Raw genomic sequence first — 11,834 nt, 5'->3', positions numbered from 1 at the left:
TTGCCCCGTAAACTCCAGGGGGTAGAAACTTTGCCAAGTTCAGTTCTTGTATCCTCAGCGCTTGGAACAGTGAGTGGCGCATAGTAGGTGCTTCCCTTAAATACTGGAGTGAGTCTACGCACGAAATTGTGCGATTCAGGGGTGAGTTTTCCGGGAAGGGGGATGAGTGGTGGAGAAGGCCTCTAGCTTTTGTCAGTCTCACAGGAGTCTTGGATCCCCAAAGGGTTAAAAACCACTTCATAAAGACATGGACATGAAATTTATTTGAAATCAATGTCAAGCATCAGTTATTCGAATCCTGGGGCTTGGCCAGACCCGGGCGTCTGGAATGATCTACGTGCTTAAATACACCACTCGCCACCATTTTCTCCAGGTAATTTTCCATCCCTGCCCCCACCGTCAAGGGGAAGAAAGTGCTCCTCGGATCCCGGCCGCCCTGGCCTCCTGCAGCTGCCGCGGGGGCGGCCCCCAGTGCACCCCTGGAGCGCCCGGCGCGGGGCGGCCGCCCGGACGCGCGCGGGCCTCAAGCGCCGCCGGGACCCCAGCCCCCCAAACTTTGGCAAGTTGCGGGCGCCGAGCGCACCCGGAGGCGCGGGGCGCGGCCGCAGGCGGAGCCGCCCCCTGACGCCGGGCCGCCCCCTCCCGGCCCCGGCCGCCCCGCCGGCTCCGCGGAAAGTTTGCGGCCGCCCCTGCGCCGCGCCCGGGGCCTGGGTGAGACTGCGGCGGCGGCAGGGCGCGGACGGCCATATTTGCCGGCGCGGCCCGAGCCGCCGACAACAAAAAGTGCGCGGGCGCTCGGCGGGCGCTCGGACGGGCGCGGGGCTGCCACGCTGCCGCCCGTCCTCGCCGCCGCCGCCGCCGCCCTCGCGGCCTGGCCCCGCCGCGCCCGGCGCGCCCGCCGCCCGGGGGGATGTCTTACAAACCGAACTTGGCCGCGCACATGCCCGCCGCCGCCCTCAACGCCGGTGAGTGAGCCGCGTGCGACGCGCCCCGAGCGCCGCCAAGTTGGGGGTCCGCGCGCCCAGCCCCGGCCGGGGGATGCCGTGGGCGCCAGCGGAGGCCGGGGGCGGGGGGCTCAGGGTCCCGGCCCGGGGCAGCGCTGCCGCCGCCATGATTTCCGAGCCCGCGCCGCCAAAGTTCGCTGGTGCGCCCCGCACGCCGAGGGCCTTGGCTGGGGGTGCGGGGCGGGCGGCCTGGGGTGACCCCCGCGCCGGCGGCTGCGGATCGCAGGGAGCGCGGCGGGCGAGGGCGAGGGCGGGGGAGGCTTGTTCTCGTCTCCTTTTTCCTCCCGCTTCTGGGCGGCTCGGCGAGGGCCCCTGCCGGCGGGAGTCGGGAGCGGCCCGGGCCGCGCCGGGAGCGGGGCGCGGGGCCCCGCCGCCCTGGGGAGCGGGGTCGTGGAGCGGCCCGGGCGGGAGACGCTGCGGGCAGGGCCAGGCCCCGCGCGGGCCGGCGCGGGCGGAGGGCTGCGGGGCTGCCGCGGGCCCTGAGGTCGCGGGGCCGCCGGGACTGGGACCGGGATGGGGTCGCCGGTGGGCAGCGGACTCGGAGGCCGGGGGGCCTCGGCCGGGCGCGTGGGAGCAGGGACTGCCCCATGCGGTCACGCGGGGATCCCCGTAAGGTGTGCGCGGAGTGAACGAAGTTGGCGCAGTCCTGGGGCTGCTAGGGCCCGCGCGCGGGCGTGGGGGCAGGGGGTCACGCGGACGCCCCATCTGGGAGCCCCCAGGGCTGATCCGGGAAGGCCCTCGATGCAGAAGCCGGGAGGGGCTCCCCTCGACCTTCCTGGGGCTGCGGCGGCAGCCGGGCGCTCCCAGGAAACTCCTCCAGAAGTTGTCAGGCAGCTTCGGGCTGAGCCCAGGGGACCGAGGGAGCCATGGGGAGTGGGCGCAACATTGAGGGATTGGTAGGTGCCGGGCTTTGTGACCTCACTGGGGCCCCTCTTCTCTGACACTTGGTCGGAAACAGACTTCCCAAAAGGCGGTTGTGTTGCGGGGCGTGGGGGGTAAGGACTCGGAGGGAAAGGAGTGGCCCCGTTGGTCACCGGTGCCACGCTGGCTCTCCTGCTCGAGTTTTGGGCCTTGTTTGCAAACGTTGACTTCATAAACCTCCCACATCCGAAGTAGGACCCATAAAAACGATATTTAAAAAAACCTTGGACACTGAGGTGTAGGGGCAGGAAAGGGTTAATCGTCAGGGTGCTGAGGGAGAGTTGAATTGCTCACTTGTGGGCTCGGAGTCCCAAAGAGCAAACAGCCACTGTTTTCTTCTCAAACATTCTCACCTCCTCTGGGGTCCGCAGACCTTACAAAGACGGGCTTTGTTGCCAGGTAGGACTGCCAGCAGCGTTCTTCCTCTGGCCTGTGGGGAGGGCAGGGGCTGGTGTTGCCAGCCTGGGCAAGGCTGACAGCTCAGGCTTGACCTGGTGTCATTGGGGCCGGGGCCTTAAACTGGGACCTTCAGGGTTTGGGGTCACAGGGATAGCGGCACTCACGGGGACCCCTGAAGTCCTGTTCTGAGCTGGCTGCACCTGTATTCAGCTTTTCTTCTCTTTCTTCTGTGGAGAATTTCAGGAGTGCCGAGATCCCCAGATCTGGGCTTTTTGGTGCCCCTCCCTCTCCCCCATGGACCCTTTTGCAGAACCCCAGCTCCCCTCCTGCCATTTGCATCCAAGATGGACTCTCCGCTGCTGCCGCTGCTCCTCCGGCTTCCTTGTCATCATCCCTCACGCCCTGCAGCCCTGCCTCCTGCTCACGGGTTGCCAAGCCGCGGCCTGGCCGGTGGTGGCAGTGGCGGAGTTAGACAAAGCCCCCGCCTCCCCCGCCCCAGAGCCCCCCAGGCGCCCCAAGTGGCGGGAAGGCCGCCAGCTCCCCAGGCCCCGGCGCTCTTTGTCTGGCGTGGGGGCGGGGAGCCGCGCCTGGCCCCAGGAGCTTCCTGGCCTCTGCCAACCCCTCGCTCCTGCACACTGCGCTCATTGTCTGAGATGCGCCGAGACGGCCTGCGCTGACGTGGTCCCTGTGTCCCGGTCCCTGTGTCTGCAGGAAGGAGTGACCATGAGTGGAACTCGGGGCATTTCCGCCATCTCTCTCCAGGACTAGACACCCCCCACTCAACCCTGAACAAGGGACTGGCCTGGACAGAGCATTGGAGTCACCGAGCTATTGCTCCTTGTCCCCCCAGCCAAAATGGGACAATTTCTCATTCCTCCTTCCTCTCAGCCCCGCAAAACCTAACCCCAGTATCATCAAATAGTAGGGTCTGGAGCCTGTAGACCTTCTCTTGGGAAGCACTGCCTCTAACAAATGGAGAAACTGAGGACTGGAGGGCGGGGGGCCTGTCTGAGGTCACACAGCCAGGAGTGGCACAGCTGGGGCTGGCGCCAAGTCCAGTGGGGAGGACAGAAAAGGAGAGGTGAGGAGCAGTGGGCAAAGCAGTTGGGGAAGAGGACGGGGGCACACCGAGTTGATTCGAGGGTGCGTGGGAAGTGGCTAGCGCCCCTCCTGCCAGGCTGCTGGGATCTTGCAAACACCCAGGGTGCTGTGCTCTATGGTCCCTCCCAGAGACTGGCCCTCGAGGCCAGAGAGGTGTAGCTACCAGGATCGAAACCCAGGTCTCTGCCAGCAGAGCCTGTGTTCCCCATGCCACGCTTGCTGCCACATCAGAAGCTCAGGAAACTGGGGTTTGGCTGATGTGGTGAGGGGGCGCTGGGGGACATCGCCCTGCCCAATTCCTGCAGTGGCCGTGGACGTGCCGGATATCGCGGGCGTAGTGCTTCCCCATCCCAAGCCGCCCATCCCTGTAGCACACGTGTCTCGTCATCCCCATGTGGGAGGCATGGAAACTGAGGCTCGGAGTGGCATGGTGCTTTGCCCAGTTCAGGATCCAAGTCCACGTTTCCAGGTCCAGCCCAAGCTGGAGCATAACCCTGGGCTGCAGTGGTGGCATCCAGGGCTGGCCTGAGACTCAGGGAGACAACTCGGGACTGTCCCCGCTCCCGGATGCTCCTGGACAGAGGGGCAGGTGCTGAGGTAGCTGGCTCCCTGCATGGAGGGGCAGGTGCTATGCTGTGTGCCCTGGGGCAACTCCCTCAGGTCCATGTCTCTAAATAGAGGGGCCTGGAGCCAGGGTTCTCCAGGGCTCCTCCCGGCTCCCCCAGCCTGAGGCCCTGAACTTCCTTCCTCCTCTGCCCCTCCCCTCACCCACACCAAGTGAGCAGCTGGTGGGTTTGGCCAGCCTGGCACCAGCTGTCCATCCCCGAGGCCAAGTCTGCAGCGCCCGCTGTGTGTGTGAGAGAGAGACCGTGTGGCTCTGGGGGCGGCAGGCGGGCAGCTGCCGAGGAGGACTAGGTAAATTCTCCATGGTTACCGCTGTTTGTCATTCTGCAGGATATCCTTTACCCGCTAATGGCCACTGGGACGCCATTGCGGGGCCGCGTGCTCCCAGCCTCAGACTCCCCTCCCAGATCCAGGAGGCTGCGTTCTGGGCTGGGCCCTGCTTGGTCACTGACTGCAGCCCTGGACAGGCCCCAATGTTGCATCCCATATGTGGGGCCTCAACCCTCCTCTCTTGGAATGCAGAGCCGTTGGGACATAGACTGCCAAGAGTCTGGTCCCCCTTTGGGGAGGGGGAGACAGGCACAGAGAGGTTGAGGGGCTTTATCTGGGGCACACAGAGGCCGTGGTGTTCTCTAGATTCCTAATTTGATGTCCAGCATGCCTGTCTCCAGCCAGGGTTGGGTCTCAAATACTCTAAGGCCTTCCCATCTTCCCCGTCATTGAGCACAGCAGAGATTTCGGTGCATAGGACAAAAAGGCTTGGAAGCTCCGCTGGTTTGGACCAGCCTCCATGGCAGTGGGCTCTTGTGGTATGATGTGGCCTCTAGGTTTTCATCCTCTGGGGCCAGGACACAGGGAGAGGGGATGGGCAGGGATGAGGCCAGGAGTGGCAGTAATTTTATCTTTGGGAGCAGCCCTGCTGCTTGGAAGGTTCTGGTTGGACAGGACGGAGCTCTGTGAGGACCAGCAGCTGCTACAGAGCTGGGGATGGCCGAGTGCCTTGTAGCTACATTTCATTATCCGTCTTCTACACTGGTCAGACTAGAGGTGGAGAGCAGGGTTCTCTATCCTGCTACAGTTGGTGGTGTGGGTCCTGGGCAAGGGCCATTGCAGGACCTGGAGTCCTTGCCTTGGTACAACTGGCTGAGCTGACTCCTGGCCTCTCTCTCCCCACCCCACAGCTGGGAGTGTCCACTCTCCTTCCACCAGCATGGCGTCTTCACAGTACCGCCAGCTGCTCAGTGACTACGGGCCACCATCCCTAGGCTACACCCAGGTATGGCAATGGGGGTGATGGCATGGTGGGAGGGCTGGGGGGAGACATGCTCCCCACCATCAGAGGAGAGAAGCTGGTGGAAGAGACGAAGGAGCAGAAAGTATGGGACAGAGCTTTCTCAGCCCAAGGCCCTGACTGGGCTCCGGCTCAGAACACATCAGAATGGAGGGCACTGGGGACTGTGTTTCGCAGGGACGTGTGAGGTGGAGCGGACAGGAGAGCACCAGGAAGGGGCAGCAGCCCGAGCTGCGCTGCGGCCCCCACCCCACGCGCTCCTCTGGTGGGTCTCCTCACTTCTCTTTCCTGGGCAAGTGAGGCCTGGCCTTGACCCTGGCTCTCCAAGCTGGGACAGAAAACGGCCGGTTCCCACTTGCTCTCCACGGGCGTGGGCCCAGCAGAGAGGAGGTGGCCTTGTCTCGAGAGCCAAGGTGCCTCTTGTTGAGGGCCAGTGTTTGAGAGTGTGGCCCAGGCGAGGCCGCTGCCTGGTTCCACCACTTTCCAGACTGTGACCCCCACTTGGTAACTGCCCAAGACCTGGGCTCCTCATCAGCCCAAGGGTGATCCTAGTACCCCCAGCCCAGGCTGGGGAACAGCAGGAATGGGGTAGCCACCATGTCAGCTGCACCCCACATCTCCAAGGGATGAGCTGCCCTGTCGAAGGTCCCAGCGGGAAGATGCTCTCCCTGGCTGGGCCCCAGTGCCAGTGTTCTGAGGTCGCCACGGAGCCTGTTCCTTGCCGAGTGGGCGGCTCCCCAGCCATGCCCCGCCAAGCCGTCCTGCCCCAGAAGGAGAAGCAGGTGCGGGCCCGTGAGCGGGACCAGCTGAAGAAGCGGTGGCTGCGGGAGGCCAGGCAGAGGCGCAGCCGGGAGTGGCAGTGCCACATTCTGGCCATGCGACGGCGGCGCCGAGACAGGCAGGAGGCCCGTGAGGCCTGGAGGCAGTGCCGTGGGGAGGCAGAGCAGCTGGACCAAGATGAGGACAGGAGGACAGAGCGCAAGGCCAGGGGACAGAGGCGGCGGTGGAGGAGGGAGGAGGCGAGGACCTTGCCCAGGGAGCTGGTGCAGCTCTGGGAGGAGGCAGCCAAGGGGAGGTGGTCTGGGCTTGCGGGCTTGCCGGGAGCCCAGCCTCGCTGATCCGGGTGCTTGCTGTGGGGCTCCCAGTGGTGGTGGGAGGAAAGGGTTTCTGGGGGGTGGGCCCTGTGGGTGGGAGGATGAGAGAAGGGAATGCATTCCAGGCTCTGGCGGGGCCATGGCCGATGGCTGTGGTCCTGGTGGCCCAGGTGCGGCCTCTGTCTCCCCACTGGCTTGGAGGCTCGGCACCTGCGATGTGCCCTCCTACTCATCTGCATCCTGGGAAATGCTGTTTGGACTCTTTTGTGCCAAGATGAGCTGGTTCCCCTGTTTTGTTCATTGGAGATGATACACTTGCTTCCTGGAGGCGACTGGGTGGTCTTCCTGAGTGTGTGAGGATAGAAGGGTGAGGACCATCCCCCTAACCTGTAGTTGTCCCCTAGAATGGGACGTGCCTTGGCCCAGCTGAGGTGGCTACCCCAGGAGTCTAAGGCTGGACTGCGTTCCCTCCTCTGACCGGCCCAGGGGCCTCTCCACCCACCTGCCTGTGGCCTTGGGGTCAGGCTGCTGAACCCCTTTTTTTTTTTTTTTTGAGATGTTGAGATGGAGTCTTGCTCTGTCGCCCAGGCTGGAGTGCAGTGGAGCGATCTTGGCTCACTACAACCTCTGCCTCATGGGTCCGGTCCAAGCAGTTCTCCTGCCTCAGCCTCCTGAGTAACTGGGACTACAGGTGCCCACCAACATGCCCAGCTAATTTTGCTGAACCAATTTCTTTCTGATTCTAGGGAACTGGGAACAGCCAAGTGCCCCAAAGCAAATACGCGGAGCTGCTGGCCATCATTGAAGAGCTGGGGAAGGAGATCAGACCCACGTACGCGGGGAGCAAGAGTGCCATGGAGAGACTGAAGCGCGGTGAGCCCGGCCCCGCTGCCCTGCCGTGACCACAGGCTAGGCCTTTAACTCTGGAAAGACTTTTGGGGAAAACATGGGAGGGTGGGCTGGGGATGGGGCTCCTTCATCGGAGCTCCTGTCTTGTCACAGAGTTGCTGTCTGCTATGGAGGCCTCAGGCAGGCGGTGGGTCTGGTGGCGAGGGGCCTAGGGGGCCGGATGCCTTCAGAGGGGTCTTCCGGGAAGGGCAGCCCAGCCAGGGAGCTCTTCTTACCCTGTGTGCTGCCAGGGGGTCTGCTGGCTTTCAAGGGTGTGTTCAAACCACCCCCCACCCCCCCCCCCCCGCCCTGGCCGCCACCACTCTCCCTCCTGCCTCCTGCCTGGTCTGCTTCTGTTGGCCGACACTGGTCCTAGGGAAGCCAGGCTCAGGGTTCTTTGGTGTCTGCACTGCCCTCTGCTGTCACCTCTTTGGAGCGAGACCCAAGGAAGTGTGTGGGTCTGGGGCGGGAGGCTGAGAGCACTTTGTTCTTTAATGACTGGAGAAGGAGGGCAGGCAGGAGATGACAGAGCACAAGGGAACTCATGTTAAGGTGTGACTGCCCGGCTGATTTTGAAAGGAGGTTAAATAGATTGCTATCTCCTGAAATAAAAAGGGAATGGAGGGAGAGCAGGATTTCTATTTTAGAAGGCGATAGTGCAGCGGAGCCATAGCCCATGAACTCATTCAAGATGAGGGGAGACTGGTGCTTTTTTTTTTTTTTTTTGGGAGACGGAGTTTTACTCTTGTTGCCCAGGCTGCAATGCAATGGTGCAATCTTGGCTCACCGCAACCTCCACCCGGGTTCAAGCGATTCTCTTGCCTCAGCCTACTAAGTAGCTGGGATTACAGGCATGTGCCACCAGGCCCAGCTAATTTTTTGTATTTTCAGTAGAGATGGGGTTTCTCCATGTTGTCTGGCTGGTCTTGCACTCCCAACCTCAGGTGATCTGCCTGCCTTGGCCACTCAAAGTGCTGGCATTACAGGCGTGAGCCACTGTGCCTGGCCCGGGACTTGGGGTTCTTAAAAAGGCTGGAGAAGCGACCTGGGAGGGGAACATTTTTTTTTTTTTTGAGATGGAGTCTTGCTGTGTCACCCAGGCTGGAGTGCAGTGGCGCAATCTCGGCTCACTGCAGCCTCCGCCTCCCGGGTTCAAGCGATTCTCCCGCCTCAGCCTCCCAAGTAGCTGGGAGTACAGACGTGCGCCACTATGCCCAGCTAGTTTTTGTATTTTTAGTAGAGACCAGGTTTTACCATGTTGGTTGGCCAGGATGGTCTCAATTTCTTGACCTTATGATCTATCCACCTCGGCCTCCCAAAGTGCTGGAATTACAGGCGTGAGCCACCATGCCTGGCCTGGGAGAGGAACATTCTTTGGTTGTAAATCTGTAGGAAATATGGGGGCTGTAGTTGAAGTCATGACCCCAGTGACACGAGGGCCAGTTGAGGACAGGCTGCTGCCAGGAGCGGGGTTGCTCTGGAGTTCATGCAGCCTTTGTGAAGAGGTTGACGGATCTCAAAGCTAGGTTGGGACCAGCAGGGTTAGAGGATGTGATTGAAGAGGGCCTGGGGAAGGGATGCAGAACCCAACCCTGGTCTCGCCCAGAGTGTTGGGTGGTCCCAGGGCCGCTCTCTGGTAGCAGGGGTGCTGGTTACCCGAATGGAAATTCCTGGGAAGATGCTGGGTCCCAAAGTCCAACAGGTGATTTGCAGTTGCCCATAAAAGGCACTGCTTCAAGTCAGCAAATGCGTACTAGCTGCCAGTCTTGCAGTAACAAGGAAGACCCAGTGCCTCCCCTTGGCCAACAGCCAAGCCCAAGCTGACCAAGCTCATGTCACAGCAGGGTGAAAACATGTCATAGAGGGGTCAGGGAGTTAGGAGCATAGGAGCGTTGTAGGTTGGTTGGCAACTGCAGCCCACGAGCCAAGAGCCAAGAATAGTGTGTTTTTCTTTTTTTTTTTTTTGAGACGGAGTCTTGCTCTGTCACCCAGGCTGGAATGCAGTCGTGCGATCTCGGCTCACTGCAACCCCTGCCTCCTGGGTTCAAGCAATTCTCCTGCCTCAGCCTCCTGAGTAGCTGGGATTATAGGTGCTCACCACCACGCCCAGCTAATTTTTGTATTTTTAGTAGAGATGGGGTTTTACCATGTTGGCCAGGCTGGTCTCAAACTCCTGACCTCAAGTGGCCAACCGCCCTTGCCTCTGAAAGTGCTGGGATTACAGGTGTGAGCCACCGTGACAGGCATCGTTCTTTTTTTTTTTTTTTTTTTTTTTTTTTTTTGAGACGGAGTCTCACTCTGCTGCCCAGGCTAGAGTGCAGTGGCCGGATCTCAGCTCACTGCAAGCTCCACCTCCCGGGTTTACGCCATTCTCCTGCCTCAGCCTCCCGAGTAGCTGGGACTACAGGCGCCCGCCACGTCGCCCGGCTAGTTTTTTATATTTTTTTAGTAGAGACGGGGTTTCACCGTGTTAGCCAGGATGGTCTCGATATCCCGACCTCGTGATCCGCCCGTCTCGGCCTCCCAAAGTGCTGGGATTACAGGCTTGAGCCACCGCGCCCGGCCCGGCATCGTTCTTAATAGTTGAAAAAAACAATGATTTTGGGACGTGTGAAAGTTATGTGAAATTCAGACTTAAGTGTTCATAAATAAAGGTTTGTGGGGCTAGGTGTGGTGGTGCACGCCTGTAATCCAGCAGTTTGGGAGGCTGAAGCCAGGAGCTCGAGTTCAGCCTGAACAACATAGTGAGACTCTACAAATAATAATAAAACAGCCAGGCATGGTGGTGTGTGCCTATAGTCCCAGCTTCTCCAGAGGCTGAGGTGGGAGGTGATCAGGTGATCTGATCCTGGGAGGTTGAGGCTGCAGTGAACTGTGATTGTGGCCACTGCACTCCATCCTGGGTGACAGCAAGATGCTGTCTCAAAAAACATTTGAGTGTAGTAGTTGTGACACTGTGTAGCCTGCAAAGCCCAAAATATTTGCTGTCTGGTCCTCACACAAAATATTCTCCAAGGCTCTGAGTTAGATTCTAAGATTTGTGGGGCGATGATGTGGGATGTCATTCCCAGTGGCCTCTGGGAGTCATGGATTAGAAGGAACAGAATCCTCAGTGTCTATTAAAAGATCATATTTTATGAAGTTCAGTAGAGGCAGAAAGAAAAAAAGGTAACCACCAAACCATAGAGACAAAAGATTGGGGAAGATTCATTGGGCAGAAGGTAGCTGCAGAGTCTTGTGGGGATGTCCCCGTGGACCCAGGGTCCTGCATGGGCAGCAGTCAGTCCTCTGCGCCCTCATGTGTGTAGCTGGAGCCATTCTCTTGCTTACTTACGCTGGTCAAGCCCTTTCTAGAATTCAGACTGAAGAAGCCAGAGAAAAATCTCAACAGTGGGTCAAGCAAAAGAATTTGGGTGGAGATACGTCTTTTATTCAACAGTGTCATAGAAGGACAGCTTGCTGGTGCCACCTTGAATGCAGGAAAAAATGTTTAGAGAGACATGAAGAGTTGTGGTGAGGAGGGAAGGGCTTTAGGGGGATGGGATTGTTAGCATCCTTCAGGGTTGCTTGGATATAGGTTCCCCCAGTTCCCTTTCTGTCTGAGTTTTTTGTGGACAGGCTGTGGAAGGATAGATCCTCTTCCTGTTCCAGAATGGGCTCTACTGGCTGGTCCTGTGCACCGGCTGATCTCAGGTCTCTGCCTCTCTTTCAGGCATCATTCACGCTAGAGGACTGGTTCGGGAGTGCTTAGCAGAAACTGAACGGAATGCCAGATCCTAGCTGCCTTGTTGGTTTTGAAGGATTTCCATCTTTTTACAAGATGAGAAGTTACAGTTCATCTCCCCTGTTCAGATGAAACCCTTGTTTTCAAAATGGTTACAGTTTGTTTTTTCCTCCCATGGTTCACTTGGCTCTGAACCTACAGTCTCAAAGATTGAGAAAAGATTTTGCTGTTAATTAGGATTTGCATTTTAAGTAGTTAGGAACTGCCCAGGTTTTTTTGTTTTTTTAGCATTGATTTAAAAGATGCACGTAAAGTTATCTTACAGCAAACTGTAGTTTGCCTCCAAGACACCATTGTCTCCCTTTAATCTTCTCTTTTGAATGCATTTGTTACCCACGGTGTTCTTTGTTCCTTTTCATAAGCTAACACCGCTCTAGGGATTTTGTTTTTAATGCATATTGACAGCACCCTTTACTTAGTAGCTGGCTCCCATTTGCCATACAGTGTAGGTTCTGCTTAATGTAACTTCTTTTTTGCTTAAGCGTTTGCATGACTATTAGTGCTTCAAAGTCAATTTTTAAAAATGCACAAGTTATAAATACAGAAGAAAGAGCAACCCACCAAACCTAACAAGGACCCCCGAACATTTTCATACTAAGACTGTAAGTAGATCTCAGTTCCGCGTTTATTGTAAGTTGATAAAAACATCTGGAAGAAAATGACTAAAACTGTTGGCATCTTTGTATGTATTTATTACTTGATGTAATAAAGCTTATTTTCATTAACAA

The 11,834-nt window shown here is 58.6% G+C and overlaps 1 protein-coding gene across 7 annotated transcripts; it reads left to right on the top strand.

Annotated features, from left to right (window-relative positions):
- Window positions 1-288: 288 nt before the first annotated feature.
- On the top strand, window positions 289-11,834 carry CDK2AP1 (cyclin dependent kinase 2 associated protein 1). 7 transcript variants are annotated; one of them, XM_015153071.3, is made up of 4 exons: window positions 289-373; window positions 5,231-5,325; window positions 7,181-7,307; window positions 11,035-11,834. In XM_015153071.3, the coding sequence occupies exons 2-4, from the start codon at window positions 5,260-5,262 to the stop codon at window positions 11,100-11,102; spliced, it is 261 nt and encodes an 86-aa protein (XP_015008557.1). In that variant the 5' UTR covers window positions 289-373; window positions 5,231-5,259; the 3' UTR covers window positions 11,103-11,834. The 7 variants fall into 7 exon arrangements, with proteins under 7 accessions (XP_015008557.1, XP_028685918.1, XP_077811855.1 ...); XM_028830085.2 differs by lacking the exon at window positions 289-373 and adding an exon at window positions 637-965; XM_077955729.1 differs by lacking the exon at window positions 289-373 and adding an exon at window positions 637-969 and having other exon boundaries at window positions 5,238-5,325.

This window comes from Macaca mulatta, chromosome 11 (assembly GCF_049350105.2).
Source record: "Macaca mulatta isolate MMU2019108-1 chromosome 11, T2T-MMU8v2.0, whole genome shotgun sequence".
Classification (NCBI taxonomy): Eukaryota; Metazoa; Chordata; class Mammalia; order Primates; family Cercopithecidae; genus Macaca; species Macaca mulatta.
Note: the sequence above shows the minus strand (reverse complement) of the source record. Positions and strands in the feature narration are given on the sequence as shown.